General features: G+C 49.1%; 1 protein-coding gene across 1 annotated transcript; it reads right to left on the minus strand.

The window, feature by feature from the left end:
* Positions 1-5,656: 5,656 nt before the first annotated feature.
* On the minus strand, positions 5,657-6,499 carry LOC111142602 (macrophage migration inhibitory factor). Its single transcript, XM_022495901.1, has 3 exons — positions 6,273-6,499; positions 5,931-6,103; positions 5,657-5,849 (listed from the first exon to the last, which is right to left on the minus strand). Exons 1-3 carry the CDS (start codon positions 6,378-6,380, stop codon positions 5,783-5,785), a joined length of 348 nt encoding a protein of 115 aa, XP_022351609.1. The 5' UTR covers positions 6,381-6,499; the 3' UTR covers positions 5,657-5,782.
* Between the last annotated feature and the right edge of the window lie 15,140 nt (positions 6,500-21,639).

Consider the following 21,639-nt stretch of genomic DNA (forward strand, 5'->3'; position numbering starts at 1 on the left):
AAGAGTTTTAAGACAAACAAGAAAACCCAATCCAGTGGGAAAATGGGCTGAAGGATTTGACTTAGTTCCTAGTTAGTTTGTCTGCTTAAAAAATCATGAAAAAAACCACAAGTAGCAAACACCTAAATATGTAGCAGATGTATAAGTGCTCCTTGGGATAAATGGATTATGGACAATTAACTGTCATCACATCCCTGTCTGCGTTTCCACTCGCTCCTATAGTATACACCTGACCCTGTGAAAAGATGCTCAGCCTCATAGTAAGAAGCAAATTAAAACCATTTGGTTGGGAGAGAAAAGCATTTTCCCCATCAGGTGGCCAAAAGTCAAAACTGGAACTGGGAGGGCCTCCCTTACCCAGCTGACGGTGACGATAAGCCCCACCTCTAAGGGGGACATCGGGTCATATTAGAACAGCATCGCCCTTGACCAAATGATTCTACCTCCAGGTGCCTATTCTACAGATACACTTACACGTGTTTAACTCAGTATGTCAGAGCTAAGAATGGAAGGCCAGAAACAGCCTAACCATTCAGGACAGAGACTAGTTAAAAGGAATTGTGGTTGGTCCTAACAGGGGAATACTGGAGATTCTTCAGGTACAAAGATAAACTTCCAGGTGGAAAAAAAAAAAAAAAAAAAGGAAAATGCACAATTAGCCTAGAATATGCTATACATATTTGCTTCCAATATGCATAAATATGGGGGGATCTGAGAGGGTAATCCTGTGGAGGGAGGGCGTGGGAGGGAAACTTCTCTCTGGGGATCCTCGGAATGCTTTGAATTTGAGTCACTGTAAAGATTATCACTGATGAAAATGAGAATAAAATTAGGTACACAGGAAACCAGGTCACTGGGGGAGGAGGGGAGATGCAGTCATAGGGAGACGAGGGGGCTGAGACTTCTCACTTGTAGCTTTTGGATTTGGGGCCCCATCTGGATGTCTTCGGTGTTAGACCTATGGGAATATTGAGGCCAGACCCCATTGTTCCAAGATGGAGACCGAGGTTCCAGGAGTGAGGGGACAGAGCCAATTTCTGAAAACTCACAACTTTTGGTCTCTTTTATGTGCACTTCAAACACAGAAGAGAGGTGGGCTCACTTAACAAGGAGGGGAAATCTGGGCAAATGGCTGGTGGGTCTGCACTGTGCTGCACCCCTCCCCCCCCTTCCCTCTAGTTCTGGAATTCTCCTTGGGAGGCCTGGAGGGTTGGGGACTGGTTTGGCACTGCTCAGCTGGGAAGGGAGCTGGGCCGGCCAGAGGAAACCTTTACAGAAACATGGTTTTGGGGTCCAACACTTAGTTGCCCAGTGGGGGCAAGAAGTCAAGGAAGATAGTAGTCCAGAAACTTTGGAAACTTCCTAATCTCTGGGGGGTGGGGTGTCAGCTGACCCTCCACTCCCACCCCGGAAAGACTGCACTATTTCTACCTACTGCTTTAGAGGCAGTGGGGTAGCCCCATGTCTGACCCACCAGCTTTTGTGGTTGGTGGGCCCCTCGGTGTGGGCTGGGGTCCATAGTGAACTTTTCAGCTGCATTCCTGCCAAGGCCATGTGCTTCCCCTTTTCAGCTTCCCCCCTCCTTCACTTCCAGGCTCTGGATGGGAGCCTACCTTGAAGATACCTGCCCGTATCACCCCTGGTCTTTTCTCCGCCCACCCAAGGAAGGGGCTTCACAATTGTATTAAGACCCAAGTACGGGCATAGGGCACCTGCTTGCCCCTTCCCCTCCCTTGGCCACCTGCTTTATGTCCAGGGTCACGGGCTGTGAGCTGCTCCGGTCATGCTCCAAGGTTGAGGGAATATGTAGGAAGGACATCTGGTGAATCCCTTCATTTCACAGAGGGGGAAAGTGACTCCCAGAGTCAAGGAGGTCAGGCACGCCCTCAAGTCTAACCACCTCCCGGGGATCAGGCTCCCAGAAGTGGTGGAGGGTGGAGGGGAGGTGGGCCTGAGGCAGGGTCTCAGCTGAGGCTGGGGGAGGGAGCAGTGGGGTTTCTGCAATGAAGGCATTCGGGGCGTGGAGTGGGGATGACAGGGTGGAAGGCTGGGGAGAAAGCCTCCGTTGCCAGGCTCTCCAGACCTGCGGCATGGGCCCAAAAAGTCAGAGCTGGGAGCAGGCGCCTCCCAATGCACATAGGCTGCTGGGGGATACAGGAAGGGAAACCCCAGCTCACAAGGCATAGGCCGAAGCAGAGGGGCCTTGGTGTCGTCCTGCACTGGCCTCAGGGAGGGCTTCCTTCCAGAAAGGCATGGTGTGGGGCTCTGAGTGGGTAGATGGGAGGCAGGCATTCCATGCAGAAGGAACAGCCCCCCGCAAGGTGAGGTAGGAGGCTGTCAGGGCCAGCCTTCTCTCCAGCCGGGTTTTCACTGGCAGAGAACATGGTACCACTGGAGCGATGAGAGAGAGCAGGAGGCCGTCTGTGCGCCCCTTCCCGCCCGGAGTTGTTCTGTACCTCACTTTGAGGTATTATTTGGAAATGAGTTTCTGCAACTTTTTTCAAGGATGCCCTGGGGCAGCCACTGGGCTTTCAGGAAGGGACAGGCTGCTCAATGGGACTGGAGCCCACACTTTGTAATAAACTGGGCTGACCAGGGCATGACTGGGTTGGGGAACGGGATATGGCTTAAATGGGATGCAGCAGTAGCCTTCATTGGCATAAGGGCAATTACTGGTTCCAGGGGACTTGGGAGCATGGTGAGCAGAGGCAACAGTGGGGTTCCTGACTCACAGATGCCCCACCTTTTCCATGGATTCCAAGGAGCCACTTCCTTGACGTCCCAGCTGACCTGAGAGCCTGACACTCCTGTTTCTTGGGGAGGTGGGGGGGCGGCGGCTAGCAGGCTGTCCTCAGCTCTCCTGGCTGTTGGCTTCAGCCTTCCCAAACACAGCAGGGGGCCAGCCTGTCTCGTATGCCCCTTCTGCCCCAGGAGACCCCCACTGCTCATGAGATACCATAAGGTGAACCCAACTGGGGGTACTAGGGGGTAATGTGTGGGTGAGTCCTGGGAGGTGGCCAGGCCAGCACTGGCACACCCAGGGAAGCTGGGGTCAGTGTCCTCATCTGTTAAAGTGGGGAGTTGGGTCCCATACTCGCAGAGACCCATGACCCTGCACACTCCTGACCAGGTATAGTTCAGGATTTAAGAGGGAGACACAAATGGCAGGTTGGCACAGAGCCAGAAGCAGAGGATGGAGATTCTGTGTTGGGAACTGGGAACACAAGGGAGCTTGAGGGATTGTGACAAAGGCCAGGGCTGGGGTGGGAGCAGCTGGTGCTTGGATCCATGAAAGAGGCCACAGCTCACAAGCCAGGTTCTGGCTTTAGCTGGAGCCATGCTGCCATCCCCATGCCCCACCCCTGCCCCATGCTCCAAACCCTGCATGGACATAGATGTGGGGCTCACCAGCCCTTTCACTGAGGCAGCTGGAGCAAGATCCTCAGAGATCTTTGTGGAAGAGAAGATTGCCCTCCCCACCCCCAAAGATGGGCAAACACCCTTCCAGATTCCCTTGAATCCTTGACTTTCCTTCCTCTTTTAAAACGTGACCCCAAATATCACTACTTCTGTTCTTCTGGGAGTAAATCCTTGCTGCCTAGGGTTGAGTTGACATGGGGCTGCAGGACCTAGACTGAGAAACAGAGCAGTCCTTAGGCATCTTGACTAGTAAGCTGGTTAAGTAAGGATGGGCAAACTCCCAAAAATTCCGTGATGGGAGAGGAAGAGGGCAGGCGTAGGAGTGGGTTCATGTGTAAACTGCCAGCTGACCGGGCTCCATAGCTCTTGGGCCTGGGTTGTTCTGAGGTCTGATTATGTTGCCATAATCAGAGGACAAGAATGACTAATCCTCTGCTTCAAGCCTGGGATGGGCACAGTGATGTTCATGGTGACGCCACAGGGGTGACTCATCCAGGGATAGTGGGTGCTGCGGGGGCTAGACCACTGGGAACCATCTCAAGGAAGGAGCCCACGGCCACTGCAGGCCCCAGGCTTCTGTACACACACACAAGGCAGCCCTTGTCACTGCCTATGGCTCAAAGGCAGGCCTGTTCCTCACTGCCAATGTCAGAAGGGCAGTGACAGCCTCCAGAGGCTTGGCCTGGCAGCAACCCTTTCCCCCAGAGCCCCTCAGCTTTCAAAAGTAAATTCACTTAAATTCCGTTTTTAAAAAACCATCTCTTGGGGGCCTGGGTGGCTCAGTGGGTTAAGCCTCTGCCTTCGGCTCAGGTCGTGATCTCAGGGTCCTGGGATTGAGCCCCACATCTGGCTCCCTGCTCAGCAGGGAGACTGCTTCCTCCTCTCTGCCTGCTTCTCTGCCTACTTGTGATCCATCAAATAAATAAATAAAATCTTAAAAAAAAAAAAAAAAAACAACCCATCTCTTCCATCGAAGATTAAGCTGGTTTACATAGAGGCTGAGCAAGAAAGAGCAAGGGGTCCCAAAGGCATAGTCAGCAGGAGCCCAGAAGTGAGGCCCCCACGTCTCCCGAGCCCCCAGGAATGGGGCTCATGTGGCCAGAGGAGCCCTCTCCCTGTACAAGCAGGGGAAATGAACTTGACTGTTCCCACGGGCCAGGCAGTACAGAAGGGCTGAGCTAGTCCTAGGGCCAACTCCAGGTGCATGAACTCCTAGTGCTAGTGGCTGGGTCTCACTTGGAAGGAGTTGCTGCCAGGGCACACAAGGCCTCACACACTGTAGGCTACTAAGGGATTCTAGCCTGAAGGCACCTGCTCTGGGAAGCAGCATGGCAGCTGAAGCCCCAAGTGTGGGGGCAGAGTTGCCTACTGTCCTATCCTCACCCCCACAAGGGAGCCCCTGGCCTTGGCTGGAGGGGCTTTGGACCAGTTAAGACTCCAGTCACTTTGGGCCTCGATACTGATTTTGTTGTGGACAGTGTCCCCCAGGGCCAGGACGTTCAGTATCTAGCAGGGTTGACTAACACCTGAAGGCTTTCCAGAGCCATGGTTCCATAAAACATGAATGGCACAACTACAGACCGGGTGTTGTCTCTGGGATCTGTGTGCCAGAGGACAGCAGAACCCAGGCACAGATTTGGGGGCAGAGGGCAAGATAACCAAGGACTCTGCCTCCTGGGCACCTCCCCACCCCCACCGGAAAACTGTCCCAAAGTTCCAGAACGGGACTTTCTAGGTCAAAAAACTAGGGCACCAGCCTAGCAAAGTTTGACCCTGTGCCACCGGGAGAGGGCCTTCTCTCCCGGGGTACCCTTTGCCTGTCTGGAAAATGGAAGGTGGGGCTAGGAGAAAAGGTCCAGACGTGGCTGGCTCTTCAAACTCCCGCAGGCCAATCAGCTGTTGATGCCCACCTCTCCCACTCTTCTCCTGGCAGTCGGAGCCCAAGTGGTGGCCCTGCCCCTGTGGGCTGGAACGGATTCAAGTCTGGGTTCCCGCCAAGGGCTGAGTCAGGAACCTGCCCTGGGAGGGCAGAGCCGCAAAATGAGTGGGCGGCTCCGATTTGATTCTGATTCCTGAGTCTGTGGCCCGAGGCAGGATGCCAATCAAGGCTGGAGCCGCTGATGGGGCAAAGGGGGTTAGAGCTAGGAGAAAAGACCCTAAGAGTAGATTCCCAGGGGGGCAACCCTCCCAGCCCTGCACTCACTTGTCCAAAAACCAAGGAAGCCCGAGAGGCAGATGCAACCTCCAAACCGTTTATTTGTCCGGACTTGGAAGTGGGGGTCGCTGTGGGGGTTGGGGGCAAAGTGGGCACAATATTGCGGGTGGCAGGGCCTGGTGCGGGCGGGTTGGGCAGGTGTGGCGCTCAGGCGAAGGTGGAGCCGTTCCAGCCCACGTTGGCCGCGTTCATGTCGTAGTAGTTGATGTAGATCCTGCGGGGCGTAGATGCCAGGCTCAACCGGCTGCGCACCCACCCCTCCCCCCACCGTCGTGCCTCCCGCCGCCCCACGCACCTATCCGGGCTGACTCGCAGGCGGTCGGCCAGTAGGCCGCACAGCAGCTTGCTGTAGGAGCGGTTCTGCGGGCCTCCGATCTTGCCGATGCTGTACAAACTGCAGAGCGCGCACGGCTCACTGGAGCCGCCGAAGGCCATGAGCTGGTCTGGGACCACGTGCACCGCGATGTACTGTGGGGAGACGGGGAGCGATCAAGCGGCAACCCTACCCCCCACCCCATCCGCGTCCAGAGCCTCGCCTCAACTCGGAGTCGCTTCCCCCGCCCCCACCTCCCCATCCCCCGGTCCGGGACCACCTCGTCCCGCGAGCACCCCCTGTCCCTGTTCCCTCCCGGCAAACCTGGGCCGGCTTGCCGGTTGCCTGCGCCAGCTGCTGAGTGAGCTCGGAAAGCAGTCCGTCCGGCACGGAGGCGCGGGGGACGTTGGTGTTCACTACGAACATCGGCATGCTGGCGGAAAAACGGCGGGGACCGGTGCACGGGAACTAACCGACGCGCCTCCCGCGGCAGCCCGGGAACCTGAGCTACGTGACCGCGGCACGATGACCCCCCCGCCAAATTAGGGCGGTCGCGGCCCCGCCTCCTGTGATGCTACCGCCGGCGGAAGCCCCGCCTCCGTGCGGCGGCGCGTCTCTCCCGACTGGTGACATCACCGCAGGCCTGCGCCGCAGCAGCTCTCTTCCGACTGGTGACGTCATCACGCGCGGACTTTGGCGCGACTTAGGGCTTTGGCGTCCCGGGCCCACGCACCTTGTGGAAGCCGTTCTCCCCGTGGTGGCCAGAAATCTGCCTTTCGTTTCTTTGTTAGTCCTTTCATTTAGTCAAGGATGTGTGTGGGATACGGTGATTTACAGAGCACATGGCTCCTGGCCCCTCCGGGAGTTCACAGCTGGCGACGTAGATGAAGCCCCAGCCCATTCCACCACACGCACAGGAGCTTTGTGCGCCCCGAGTCTCCAGGGCCACATGTCCCCCATAGCTATAGTCCTGGGTTGGGGGTGGGGTGGGCGTGTGGGTGTGTGTGTTGGGGAGAGGTAGTCCTTGCTGCAGGCAGAAGTGGGGCAGGGCAGCCATAGTAGAATCAGAGTCAGAGTCACCATCCAGGTGCCTTCCCTGCACCCTTGTTCTTTAAGGTGAGTGAGGATGCCGGGAGACACCAAGGGCAGGGTGGGGGATAAGAGGGGAGGCTTAGGTGGTCAGCAGCACTGTCTCAGAGCCCAACCCAAGTCTCTGCTCTCCTGAGCAACTTCTTTTTTTTTTTTTTTTAGATTATTTATTTATTTATTTGAGAGATCACAAGTAGGCAGAGAGGCAGGCAGATAGAAATGGGGAAGCAGGCTCCCCGCTGAGCAGAGAGCCCAACATGGGGCTTGATCCCAGGACCCTGAGATCACAACCCGAGCTGAAGGCAAAGGCTTAACCCTCTGAGCCACCCAGGTGCCCCTCCTGAGCAACTTCTCTGCAGTTCTGCCAACCTAAGGTCCTCAGGGAAGCCCCACCCTAGTTAGGTCCTGTGGGGATGCCCTTGCTAGGAGTCATAAGAGATTTCTTTCTGTCTCTTCCACTAATGGTAAGCTCAGGGGGCATCTAGTGGGTGCCAAGCATACAAGAGACGCAGACTAAATACTGGCTGAATGTACGAATGGGTGAGTGAAGATAGCCATGACCTGGCAGGAAGAGGACAGAGCAGTGGCTGGATTGAGGCCCTGGCCATGCCTGCAGGCCTTGCCATCACTGGGCTTGTGGCTAAGTGGCCACCCACTCCCCCTCTGGGGAGCCCTGCAGATAAGGGTGCTATGCTGGGGAGCAGACCTCTCACAGGTGCTGGAAGGGGCATGTTGCGTTTGGCCAAGTCCTCAGAGCTCTCCTTGGCATCCGGCAGGCTATCTAAGGTGGCAGAGCACACGCTGGCCTTGACAATGGCCATGTGATACAGCAAGGACACTCGTGCCTGTGGGACCAGCCAGCATCCAATCAAGTAGGTCCCATGGCTTGGTTGTGCAAATAGCCTGCAAGTGTTTGCTCCTCCCACTGGGCCCCAGGCTACTTCCCTCCTCTTGTACCTTGCACCCCAGGCTCCCTGAACCACCGATGGACTGATGCATTCCATGCCCTGTCTCCAGCTGGGAGCCCCTCAGTTCAGTAGCCAGTTGGGCACTTCCTGTTCCCTGTGTCCAAATCCAAGAGCATCACTTTTCCTCCCACACCTGTTGGCCTGCCAGTGAAGCATGCTTCCCTCCACTGTTGCCCTTATCCTCCCTTCTCTGCCCGCCCCCCACCTCCCCACCCTCACCTTAGTTTAAGTTAGCTGGCTTCACCTTTATCCTAGCGTAGACTGCAGTATCACCATGGGTGACTGCTCTTCTCGGGGAGGAGCCTATCTCCCTGCCCCTGGCAGCAAATCTGGCCATATGACTTGTCTGGTCCAGTGAGATGTGAACAGAAGTGACATGAGCCACTCCAGGCAGAAGACTCAAGAGCCAGCACCAGGTTCTCTGAGATGGTCGAAGTGTGCCGAGGAGGATCTGCACCAGCAAACACAGGCGATGCCCCTGTAGGTGAGCCACTGCAATTTTCAGGATGTTTCTGTAGCTGAGGGCTGTCTTCCATGATCAGGACAGCCTCCGAGCTATTTACCATTTACTCTGACCCTTCCCAGGAGGAGTCACTCCCATCTTTCTAGAAGGGCATCTGGGGAGGTGATCTCATTCCCTGTCCCATCCCTTACTAGCTTGGACACTTAGCACTAACCTGTCTGAAACTCAGTTTCCCCACCTGTAATTTGAGGATGATAGTAGTGCCCACCTTCCAGAAGAATGTTGTGAGGACTGAGTGGCCTAAATACTGGTGAGGGTCCCCACTGATACTAGAGGTAGTCTTGTCATGATGCCCTGGGGAAGCAGCTCCCCACCCCACAACTAGCAGCATCTTTCTTTGTTCCCTGAGTCTGTGCGCTGCCCTTCAGTACCATGCTCCTGGCTCTTGGCTCTCACATGTGTCTGAAATGCGGTTTTCGTTCACTTTCCCTCATCTACCTAAGTCCCTTGGGAAACCCCCAGAGCTTCGGTCTGTAACGTGGTCCTATAATGTGCCCAGCACCTCTCCCATCCTTCGAGGCCATCACTACATTTCTACTTATGAGGCAGTGTTTCCTTGCTGGATGGTAAGCTCCATGAGAGAGGGGACGGTCTCTTTTTGGCTGTATGCCGGCCTCCAGAGACATTACCTCAGTGGTAGGCAGAGGGCCTCCAGAGATGTCCACGCTCTAACCCCTGGAATCTGTGAATATGTTATGTTACGTGGCAAAAGGCACTGCACAGATGTAATTAGAGTTACAGACCTTAAGATAGAGGGATCATCATGGATTATCTGGGTGGGCCCAAAGTAATCACATGAGCCCTTAAAAGCAGAGAATTTTCTCCAGCTAGACTCGGTGAGATGCGACAGAAGGGGAAGTCTGACTCAAAGCAAGAGAAGGACTCAATGTGCCTTTACTGGCTCTGAAGATAAGGGGGCCAGAAGCCTCAGTCATACAACCACAAGGAACTGAACTCTGCTAACAACCTGAATGAACTTGGAAGTGGTGTCTTCGCTAGTTGACTTCAGCCATACAAGACTGTAAGCAGAAGACCCATACTGCTGGACTTCTGACTCAAAGAAACTGTGAGATAGTAAATATATGTTGTTTTAAGCTGCTAAATTTGTGGTCATTTGTTCTGGGGCTTGATAATGATGTGCTGAACAGCAGGACGCATGCTCTGGGAGGTGTTAGCAGGCATGACTGCTGACCTGCCTGGGATCCTCTCCATATTCGTCCTCACTGATGGACTCCCAGTTCTGTCTGGTTAGAACATTCGCTGCCCCTGGAACAAAATATAGCCACGCGAAGCTCATGCAATGTGTGGGGTTTATGGGGAAGCAACTGCTTTGCTGACAAAAGCATAGCCCTGCCTCCTTCCTCCTGCCCCCACCCTGGAACTTGGACATGACCCCTAGAGGTGCAGCAGATGTCAGGCGACCCTAAACTGGAAAAACCCCAGGCAAAGAAGCAAGGAGTGGCAGCCCAGTGGAGCCTGGGGCCCTGACAGCTCTCTGCCTAGGCCTTTCGGCTGCCTTTCAATTACAATAGAAACAGAAGCCCCTCTCTGCTCAAAGTCCTGCTTGTTGGGTTCGTGTCATTCACAGCCCCACTGCAGATCCTGCCTGCTGCCGCCAAGGACGACCTGAGTGGCCATGTCCAGTGGCACAGCAGGCATTCTCAGTGCAAGACTCCTCCTCGGTGCAAGCACTTTCGTGGCAAATGTTTTTGCCACCTAACTGACTGGCCATAAGGCAGTGTTGCCATAAAAAAGATAAAAATCAAGAAAAATACAAGAGGGGGCGCCTGGGTGGCTCAGTGGGTTGAGCCTCTGCCTTCGGCTCGGGTCATGATCTCAGGGTCCTGGGATCTAGTCCCGCATCGGGCTCTCTGCTCAGCGGGGAGCCTGCCTCCCCCCTCTCTCTCTACCTGCCTCTCTGCCTACTTGTGATCTCTGTCTGTCAAATAAATAAATAAATAAAATCTTAAAAAAAAAAAAAAAAGAAAAATACAAGAGGGGCACCTGGTGGTTCAGTCATTAAGCTTCTACCTTCAGCTCAGGTCATGATCCCAGGGTCCTGGGTTCAAGCCCGGCATCCGGCTCCCTGTTAAGTGGGAAGCCTGTTTCTCCCTCTCTCACTTCCCCTGCTTGTGTTCCCTCTTTCACTGTGTCTCTCTCTGTTAAATATTTAAAAAAAGAAAAGAAAGAAAAGAGGGGCATTCAGTTAAAAGGACCTAATGAGGGGCGCCTGGGTGGCTCAGTGGGTTGAGCCGCTGCCTTCGGCTCAGGTCATGATCTCAGAGTCCTGGGATCGAGCCCCACATCGGGCTCTCTGCTCAGCAGGGAGCCTGCTTCCTCCTCTCTCTCTGCCTGCCTCTCTGCCTGCTTGTGATCTCTCTGTCAAATAAATAAATAAAAATCTTTTAAAAAAAAAAAAAAAGGACCTAATGAAACATGGAAAACAAAATTACTGAGACTTTGCTGAGAAATACAAAATATTTGAGAACATTTAAAACCGGTGGAGATTCTGTGCAAATAACTGATTTTGTTTTGTATATTGTACCCATGCATTTGTTTGCAAAATAGTATTACGCATTTTTGGGGTCTTTTTTTTATTCATCTTGTATCACTTTTATTATTATTATTATTATTATTATTATTATTATTTTGCTCAATTTTCATTAAGAGAGATATCTGTTTCCAAACACTAGGATGCATTTTTTTTTCCAGATTTATTTATTTGAGAGAGAGAGACAGAAGAGAGAGACAGTGAGTCAGGAGGTTAGAGGGAGAGGGAGAAAGAGAGAATCTCAAGCAGACTCTGCACTGGGCATGGAGCCCAAGGCAGGGCTGGATCTCACTACCTGAGATCACAACTCAACTGACCCTAGCACCCTTAGGATACATGATTGTAACTGAGCATTGAATTACATTATGAAAGCTTCTTTTTAAATTTTTCATTTTCATTTTAATTCCAGTGTAGTTAATATAAAGTGTTTATTAGCTTTAGGTGTACTATAGAGGGATTCAGCCACTTCCATATAACACCCAATGCTCATCACAAGTGTGCTCCTTAATCCCCACCACCTGGTGAACCCATCCACCCACCCAACTCCCCTTCCCATTACCAGGGCTTTGCTCTCTATAGTTAGCAGTCTGTCTCTTGGTTTCTCTCTCTTTTTTCTGCATTTGTTCATTTGTTTTGTTTCTTAAATTCCACATATGAGTGAAATCATATGGTATTTGTCTGACTGACTTATTTCTCTCTGGAAATACCCTCTGGTTCCAGCTATGTCCTTGCAAATGGCAAGATTTCATTATCTTTCCTTTTTATAAAGATTTCATTCTTTTTCATGGCCAAGTAATATTCCATCACACACATACATACCACATCATCTTTATCCATTTGTTGGTCGATGGACACTTGGGCTGCTTCCACAATTTGGCTATTGTAGGTAATGCTGCTATAAACATAGGAGTGCATGCATCCCTTTGAATTAGTGTATTTGTATTTTTTGGGTAAAAACCGAGTAGTTTGGTTACTGGATCATAGGGTAGTTCTATTTTTATTTTATTTTACTGTTATTATTTGAAAAGATTTTATTTATTTATTTGACAGAGAAACAGAGAGAGAACACTAGTAGGCAGAGCAGCAGGCAGCGGCTGAGGGAGAAGGAGAAGCAGGGAGCCCAACATGTAGCTTGATCCCAGGACCCTGGATCATGACCTGAGCCGAAGGCAGCTGCTTAACCAACTGAGCCACCCAGGCACCCCTATTTACTTTATTTTTTTAATCTTACTTTAGTTTGGGTCAGTTTTGTTTTACATTGTGAAAGCTTCTACACTGTTATTTGGTTTCGGCATATTGTCACATGTCCATTGATAGCCATTCCATAGTTCTTTGGCAAATGTTGGTTCAATACTCCGTTCCACTGTATAGACCATTATGAGGCTAAGATTTATGTAATATACAAATGAGAACATTGTGTCAATGGAGAATTGAAACCAAACTGTCCACCAGTTGATGAAACCAAAGAATCATGTTATTGAAACCAGTTACTCTTCTTTTAATCTTTTATGGCAAAACTGTCTCATAGCCAATTAGTTATGTGGCAAAATGCTTGCAGCGAAGAAGCTTACAGGAAAACTACCTAGAGGGGCACCTGGGTGACTCAGAAGCTTGAGCATCTGCCTTCAGCTCAGGTCATGATCTCCAGGTCCTGGAATCAAGCCCGTATTGGGCTCCCAGCGCGGTGGGGAGTCTGCTTCTCCCTTTCCCTCTGCCTCTCCCCCTGCTTGTGCTCTTATCTTTCTCTCTCTCTCTCTCTCTCTCTCTCTCTGTGTGTGTCTCAAATGAATAAATAATAATATCTTTTTTAAAAGATTTTATTTATTGGCAGGGAGAGAGATCACAAGTAGGCAGAGAGGCAGGCAGAGAGGGGAGGTTCTCCACTGAGTGGAGAGCCTGATGCGGGCTCGATCCCAGGACCATGAGATCATGATCCAAGCCAAAGGCAGAAGCTTAGCCCACTGTGCCACCCAGGCGCGCCAATAAATAAAAATCTTTAAAAAATAAATGAAATTTTTTAAAAAAAGGAAAACTACCTAGAACCATTCAGTAGATAAGGGCTGCTGGGCACAGAAGTGGGAGGGAAGAAAACCTCCCAATGAAGGTGATGTGGGAAACAGAGGCAGAAGAAAAATTATTAAATTTCCTTACCCACTGACAAGCCCTTGAAAAAGGCAGAGTGACATTCCTCTAGGGACTCAACTGCCTCCACCTTAACACTTTGCTAAGTCAAAGGGCAATCCTAGCTTGAGGACCCCTACCCCTTGTAAGGACCTATTTAGCAAGAGGCTTTCATTAAAGTTAAACTGTCCCTGCTCCCCTTCCCCCAGGGGATTCACTTAAAAACAAGTCCCGGAAACCAGCTCCAGGTAACAAAGCCCAGATACAAGGGTGGGTCAGGCCAAGTGGAGACATCTGATCAGTGGGGGGGAAACATACGGTCTCCCTGGTTACCAAGGAGTATGGGCCCCACCCTTTGGGAGCCTTTTGGGGGCCAATCCCAACCAAGATGATAGGCTGGGTCAAATGTCTACTAGGGTAAATTGTAATTCAGTTGGTCACCTAGCATCACCATGGAGTTTCCTGTGTGTGTTACAATCTCATTGGCCACCTGTTTGTGGCCAGGCCCGACCGAATGGCCTTTGCCCTTAAAAGCTAGTCTGTGAAACAGAGAAGGGTCGCCCTCTCTTGTAAAAGGTGCGTCCCTGAACGTTCGGTTAGATTCTTGATGCTTGGCGCGAAATAAAGCTTTGCTTGATCTTCGCTTTATATCAGTCTCACTCCTTTAATCATGGACCCATTATTGGGGCATAACACCCCTAACCAGGATTCTCTAAGTCTACTTTAATAATTCCTTTGGAAACTTTATCTCTAAACCCTCCAAGATACGTGTTGACAAACAATCCCAAGCATATGGCCCACTGATAATACATCTAAAGGGTCTCACCAAAATGTTTTATTACCATTAAGGAATAACCTTTTCCCCAACAATAGCTAGCTAGCCCCTTAAGGTCCTGGAAATCTTGCTTCCAAAATTCCTTAGAGACTTAAGCTCTCCCTGACCCCATCCCAACTTGCAAGCATATAATGGATCACTCCTCACAGCCCCGGGGCAGCAGCTCTTTCTGCCCACAGGTCCTGTCCCTGTGCTTTAATAAACCACCATTTGGGGGTGCCGGGGTGGCTCAGTGGGTTAAAGCCTCTGCCTTCGGCTCAGGTCATGATCCCAGGGTCCTGGGATTGAGCCCTGCATCGGGCTCTCTGCTTGGTGGGGAACCTGCTTCTTCTCCTCTCTCTGCCTGCCTCTCTGCCTACTTGTGATCTCTGTCAAATAAATAAATAAAATCTTTAAAAAAAAATAAATAAATAAACCACCATTTTGCACCAAAGATGTCTCAAGAATTCTTTCTTGGTCATTGGCTCCGGACCTCACCCCACTGAACCTCACGTATATTCTAAAACTTCATCAAAGGGAAACGCCAACTGGATAAAAGGGAATATGGCCCATGTGAGCACCCAGCAGACCCTGAAAGCAGGGAACATCTCGGTGACAAGATCCGAGTTACTGGGGCCTTGCTGGGGATAGAGGAGCCAGTTCTTGCGAAGCACTCAGAACAGTCTCAATAGGGCAGAAAAGCCTCCACAGATGTTGGCTCCAGACATTGCTGTTGATGCTGTGGCTGTGAGACTGACTTTCTCCTCCTCCTCCTCCTCCTCCTCCTTCTCCTCCTCCTCCTTCTTCTTCTACTTCTTTTAAGATTTTATTTATTTGATAGAGAGAGACATAACAAGAGAGGGAACACAAGCAGGGGAAGTGGGACAGGGAGAAGCAGGCTTCCTACCATGGAGGACCTATTTTAGCCAGAGCACTTCCATCCAGGTTAAACAATAACCTTGTTGTTTAACCCTCAAAAATAAGAAGACAACCCAATAAAAAATGGTGAACGCTAGGAGAATATCTAGGTGGCAGACCATGGGTTGTGATGCCTTTTTAGATAACCACACCAAAGGGATGATCCACGGAAGAAAGAAGCTGGACGGCCTTAAAACTAAAAACTTCTGCTCTGTGAAAGACATTGTCAAGAGAATGAAAATAAAACAAAATGAAAACAAAAACAAAAACAAAAGAACAACAGACTGGGAGAAAATATTTACAGAAGACATATTGTAAGGACCTATTTTAGCCAGAGCACTTCCATCCAGGTTAAACAATAACCTTGTTGTTTAACCTCAGCAGGGAGCCTGCTTCCTCCTCTCTCTCTGCCTGCCTCTCTGCCTGCTTGTGATCTCTCTGTCAAATAAATAAATAAAAATCTTTTAAAAAAAAAAAAAAAGGACCTAATGAAACATGGAAAACAAAATTACTGAGACTTTGCTGAGAAATACAAAATATTTGAGAACATTTAAAACCGGTGGAGATTCTGTGCAAATAACTGATTTTGTTTTGTATATTGTACCCATGCATTTGTTTGCAAAATAGTATTACGCATTTTTGGGGTCTTTTTTTTATTCATCTTGTATCACTTTTATTATTATTATTATTATTATTATTATTATTATTTTGCTCAATTTTCATTAAGAGAGATATCTGTTTCCAAACACTAGGATGCATTTTTTTTTCCAGATTTATTTATTTGAGAGAGAGAGACAGAAGAGAGAGACAGTGAGTCAGGAGGTTAGAGGGAGAGGGAGAAAGAGAGAATCTCAAGCAGACTCTGCACTGGGCATGGAGCCCAAGGCAGGGCTGGATCTCACTACCTGAGATCACAACTCAACTGACCCTAGCACCCTTAGGATACATGATTGTAACTGAGCATTGAATTACATTATGAAAGCTTCTTTTTAAATTTTTCATTTTCATTTTAATTCCAGTGTAGTTAATATAAAGTGTTTATTAGCTTTAGGTGTACTATAGAGGGATTCAGCCACTTCCATATAACACCCAATGCTCATCACAAGTGTGCTCCTTAATCCCCACCACCTGGTGAACCCATCCACCCACCCAACTCCCCTTCCCATTACCAGGGCTTTGCTCTCTATAGTTAGCAGTCTGTCTCTTGGTTTCTCTCTCTTTTTTCTGCATTTGTTCATTTGTTTTGTTTCTTAAATTCCACATATGAGTGAAATCATATGGTATTTGTCTGACTGACTTATTTCTCTCTGGAAATACCCTCTGGTTCCAGCTATGTCCTTGCAAATGGCAAGATTTCATTATCTTTCCTTTTTATAAAGATTTCATTCTTTTTCATGGCCAAGTAATATTCCATCACACACATACATACCACATCATCTTTATCCATTTGTTGGTCGATGGACACTTGGGCTGCTTCCACAATTTGGCTATTGTAGGTAATGCTGCTATAAACATAGGAGTGCATGCATCCCTTTGAATTAGTGTATTTGTATTTTTTGGGTAAAAACCGAGTAGTTTGGTTACTGGATCATAGGGTAGTTCTATTTTTATTTTATTTTACTGTTATTATTTGAAAAGATTTTATTTATTTATTTGACAGAGAAACAGAGAGAGAACACTAGTAGGCAGAGCAGCAGGCAGCGGCTGAGGGAGAAGGAGAAGCAGGGAGCCCAACATGTAGCTTGATCCCAGGACCCTGGATCATGACCTGAGCCGAAGGCAGCTGCTTAACCAACTGAGCCACCCAGGCACCCCTATTTACTTTATTTTTTTAATCTTACTTTAGTTTGGGTCAGTTTTGTTTTACATTGTGAAAGCTTCTACACTGTTATTTGGTTTCGGCATATTGTCACATGTCCATTGATAGCCATTCCATAGTTCTTTGGCAAATGTTGGTTCAATACTCCGTTCCACTGTATAGACCATTATGAGGCTAAGATTTATGTAATATACAAATGAGAACATTGTGTCAATGGAGAATTGAAACCAAACTGTCCACCAGTTGATGAAACCAAAGAATCATGTTATTGAAACCAGTTACTCTTCTTTTAATCTTTTATGGCAAAACTGTCTCATAGCCAATTAGTTATGTGGCAAAATGCTTGCAGCGAAGAAGCTTACAGGAAAACTACCTAGAGGGGCACCTGGGTGACTCAGAAGCTTGAGCATCTGCCTTCAGCTCAGGTCATGATCTCCAGGTCCTGGAATCAAGCCCGTATTGGGCTCCCAGCGCGGTGGGGAGTCTGCTTCTCCCTTTCCCTCTGCCTCTCCCCCTGCTTGTGCTCTTATCTTTCTCTCTCTCTCTCTCTCTCTCTCTCTGTGTGTGTCTCAAATGAATAAATAATAATATCTTTTTTAAAAGATTTTATTTATTGGCAGGGAGAGAGATCACAAGTAGGCAGAGAGGCAGGCAGAGAGGGGAGGTTCTCCACTGAGTGGAGAGCCTGATGCGGGCTCGATCCCAGGACCATGAGATCATGATCCAAGCCAAAGGCAGAAGCTTAGCCCACTGTGCCACCCAGGCGCGCCAATAAATAAAAATCTTTAAAAAATAAATGAAATTTTTTAAAAAAAGGAAAACTACCTAGAACCATTCAGTAGATAAGGGCTGCTGGGCACAGAAGTGGGAGGGAAGAAAACCTCCCAATGAAGGTGATGTGGGAAACAGAGGCAGAAGAAAAATTATTAAATTTCCTTACCCACTGACAAGCCCTTGAAAAAGGCAGAGTGACATTCCTCTAGGGACTCAACTGCCTCCACCTTAACACTTTGCTAAGTCAAAGGGCAATCCTAGCTTGAGGACCCCTACCCCTTGTAAGGACCTATTTAGCAAGAGGCTTTCATTAAAGTTAAACTGTCCCTGCTCCCCTTCCCCCAGGGGATTCACTTAAAAACAAGTCCCGGAAACCAGCTCCAGGTAACAAAGCCCAGATACAAGGGTGGGTCAGGCCAAGTGGAGACATCTGATCAGTGGGGGGGAAACATACGGTCTCCCTGGTTACCAAGGAGTATGGGCCCCACCCTTTGGGAGCCTTTTGGGGGCCAATCCCAACCAAGATGATAGGCTGGGTCAAATGTCTACTAGGGTAAATTGTAATTCAGTTGGTCACCTAGCATCACCATGGAGTTTCCTGTGTGTGTTACAATCTCATTGGCCACCTGTTTGTGGCCAGGCCCGACCGAATGGCCTTTGCCCTTAAAAGCTAGTCTGTGAAACAGAGAAGGGTCGCCCTCTCTTGTAAAAGGTGCGTCCCTGAACGTTCGGTTAGATTCTTGATGCTTGGCGCGAAATAAAGCTTTGCTTGATCTTCGCTTTATATCAGTCTCACTCCTTTAATCATGGACCCATTATTGGGGCATAACACCCCTAACCAGGATTCTCTAAGTCTACTTTAATAATTCCTTTGGAAACTTTATCTCTAAACCCTCCAAGATACGTGTTGACAAACAATCCCAAGCATATGGCCCACTGATAATACATCTAAAGGGTCTCACCAAAATGTTTTATTACCATTAAGGAATAACCTTTTCCCCAACAATAGCTAGCTAGCCCCTTAAGGTCCTGGAAATCTTGCTTCCAAAATTCCTTAGAGACTTAAGCTCTCCCTGACCCCATCCCAACTTGCAAGCATATAATGGATCACTCCTCACAGCCCCGGGGCAGCAGCTCTTTCTGCCCACAGGTCCTGTCCCTGTGCTTTAATAAACCACCATTTGGGGGTGCCGGGGTGGCTCAGTGGGTTAAAGCCTCTGCCTTCGGCTCAGGTCATGATCCCAGGGTCCTGGGATTGAGCCCTGCATCGGGCTCTCTGCTTGGTGGGGAACCTGCTTCTTCTCCTCTCTCTGCCTGCCTCTCTGCCTACTTGTGATCTCTGTCAAATAAATAAATAAAATCTTTAAAAAAAAATAAATAAATAAACCACCATTTTGCACCAAAGATGTCTCAAGAATTCTTTCTTGGTCATTGGCTCCGGACCTCACCCCACTGAACCTCACGTATATTCTAAAACTTCATCAAAGGGAAACGCCAACTGGATAAAAGGGAATATGGCCCATGTGAGCACCCAGCAGACCCTGAAAGCAGGGAACATCTCGGTGACAAGATCCGAGTTACTGGGGCCTTGCTGGGGATAGAGGAGCCAGTTCTTGCGAAGCACTCAGAACAGTCTCAATAGGGCAGAAAAGCCTCCACAGATGTTGGCTCCAGACATTGCTGTTGATGCTGTGGCTGTGAGACTGACTTTCTCCTCCTCCTCCTCCTCCTCCTCCTTCTCCTCCTCCTCCTTCTTCTTCTACTTCTTTTAAGATTTTATTTATTTGATAGAGAGAGACATAACAAGAGAGGGAACACAAGCAGGGGAAGTGGGACAGGGAGAAGCAGGCTTCCTACCATGGAGGACCTATTTTAGCCAGAGCACTTCCATCCAGGTTAAACAATAACCTTGTTGTTTAACCCTCAAAAATAAGAAGACAACCCAATAAAAAATGGTGAACGCTAGGAGAATATCTAGGTGGCAGACCATGGGTTGTGATGCCTTTTTAGATAACCACACCAAAGGGATGATCCACGGAAGAAAGAAGCTGGACGGCCTTAAAACTAAAAACTTCTGCTCTGTGAAAGACATTGTCAAGAGAATGAAAATAAAACAAAATGAAAACAAAAACAAAAACAAAAGAACAACAGACTGGGAGAAAATATTTACAGAAGACATATTGTAAGGACCTATTTTAGCCAGAGCACTTCCATCCAGGTTAAACAATAACCTTGTTGTTTAACCCCTTAAACTGTCCCTGCTCCCCTTCCCCCAGGGGACTTATTTAAAAACAAGTCCCGGAAACCAGTCCCAGGTAACAAAGCCCAAATACCAGGGTGGGTCAGGCCAGGTGGAGACATCCGATCAGTGGGGGGATGCATACTGTCTCCCCAGTTACCAAGGAGTATGGGCCCCGCCCTTTGGGCGCCAATTCTGACCAAGGTGATAGGCTAATTCAAATATCTACTAGGGTAAATTGTAGTTCAATTGGTCACTTATGTATGACCTAACATGACTGTGCAGCTTTCTCTGTGTGTTACAATTTCATTGGCCACCTGTGCGTGGCCAGGCCCAACCGCATGGCCTTTGCCCTTAAAAGCTAGTCTGTGAAGCAGAGAGAGATCACCCTCTCTTTAAGAGGCACGGCCCTGGCCAGTTAGTTTGATTCTTGATGCTTGGCGTGAAATAAAGCTTTGCTTGACCTTCGCTTTGTATCAGTCTCGCTCCTTTAATCACGGACCCATTATTGGGGGACCTAACAATATCTGTGTAACAGTCCCTCAGAATAATACATTGCTCAAAATACAACTTGAACTAATGAGGAGTTGTACTGGTCACGCAGGCACGCTTCAAGATGACCTTGAGAAAATCCTACTAGCAGCCGGCCTCGGGTGGAGGGGATGATACATGTCCTTGAAGCCGAGCAGCTGGGGACACCCGGGCCGCTCGGCTCACTCGAAAGCTTCCCTTTTTCGTTGTCTCCCCTGCCTCAGAGAAAGCCTCCAGTTAAGGTAATCCCTTTAAGTGTGCTGGCTCAACTGCAAACCCCCGCTGCTGGACCCCACACACCTTACTCTCCTTGTTTTCCTTGTATACCTCTAAGTCCTGTGACCAATGTATGACTCACATCCCTCCTCGTTTACCTACTAGACCTATGGCTGTTGTATATAACCTTCTGTTCTTCTCCTTTGTTGCCATCTTGTATCTGATAATACTGAACTGAGGAGTTGTTCGAGGTGACAGTCCTCCCAGCTGTCGCCCCCTGATCCCTCCCTCTCACAGCTGACTTGTTTGTGCCTCATTCTTCTCCCGTGCACAGATCAGAAAGTGGCAAGTGGCGTCCCACTAGGGACAAGAAACAAAACAGGAGAAGAAGACCCAGTGTGACTTCTGCACAGCCGTGCCTTTTCCCCGCTGGTGAGTTGTGGGTACTTACCTCATGGTGTGGGTAACCTAGAGAGCACAGATTATCGCTCTTGTGTATGCTTCCTGAGAAGGCTCCTAAAGGCAGGAGGAGCAAAAGTCAGCGAGGGCAAACTTCTGGAGCTTTTAAAGGTAATTAAAGAACTTTGCTCCTGGTTCCCTACATTAGGGACTTTAGACCTACAGACATGGTCATGAGTTCAATTTTTGCAGCTAAAGGAAAACCGATTCCAATTACTATCTGGTCTACTTGGACCCTTATTTGCTCTGCTCTGGAACCTTTACAAACCCCTGATTTGCAGAGCGATAAGGAGAGTTCAGGAGAAAACTAAAAAGGAGGAACCTGAGCATGCCACCCCGGAGCAAAAAGAACTTACTAAAGTCACTGTGAAGGAATATATAAAGGAGGAATTTCCTCTTCCTCCTTCCCCAATAATAGAATAAAAGGAGGGAACAATTGCCATTGTGCCCAGCAAGTGGCACCATCACAATTGGCTCCGCCATCCTATGAGAAAGCACCACTTAATGATAAGAATGAAAAATTCATGTTGTCAGCAATTCAAAAAGGCCTCATGGAAGCAAAACCAGCAGGAGACCTAGATGCCTTTACACTTTGATGTCCTGGTTCCTGTTAAGGAACATGTTGCTCCAGGGTATGGTCCCAACAACCCTAACAATATCTATGAGGCC

This window comes from Enhydra lutris, unplaced genomic scaffold (genome assembly GCF_002288905.1).
Source record: "Enhydra lutris kenyoni isolate GAN:26980312 unplaced genomic scaffold, ASM228890v2 scaffoldscaffold8, whole genome shotgun sequence".
NCBI classification, from domain to species: domain Eukaryota; kingdom Metazoa; phylum Chordata; class Mammalia; order Carnivora; family Mustelidae; genus Enhydra; species Enhydra lutris.

Coding starts and splice junctions, on each gene's coding strand:
- LOC111142602 (XM_022495901.1), bottom strand. CDS start 6,380: ATGCCGATGTTCGTAGTGAACACCAACGTCCCCCGCGCCTCCGTGCCG. Junction 6,104..6,272: donor CAACCGGCAAGCCGGCCCAG/GTTTGCCGGGAG, acceptor GTCTCCCCACAG/TACATCGCGGTGCACGTGGT. Junction 5,850..5,930: donor CTGCGAGTCAGCCCGGATAG/GTGCGTGGGGCG, acceptor TACGCCCCGCAG/GATCTACATCAACTACTACG.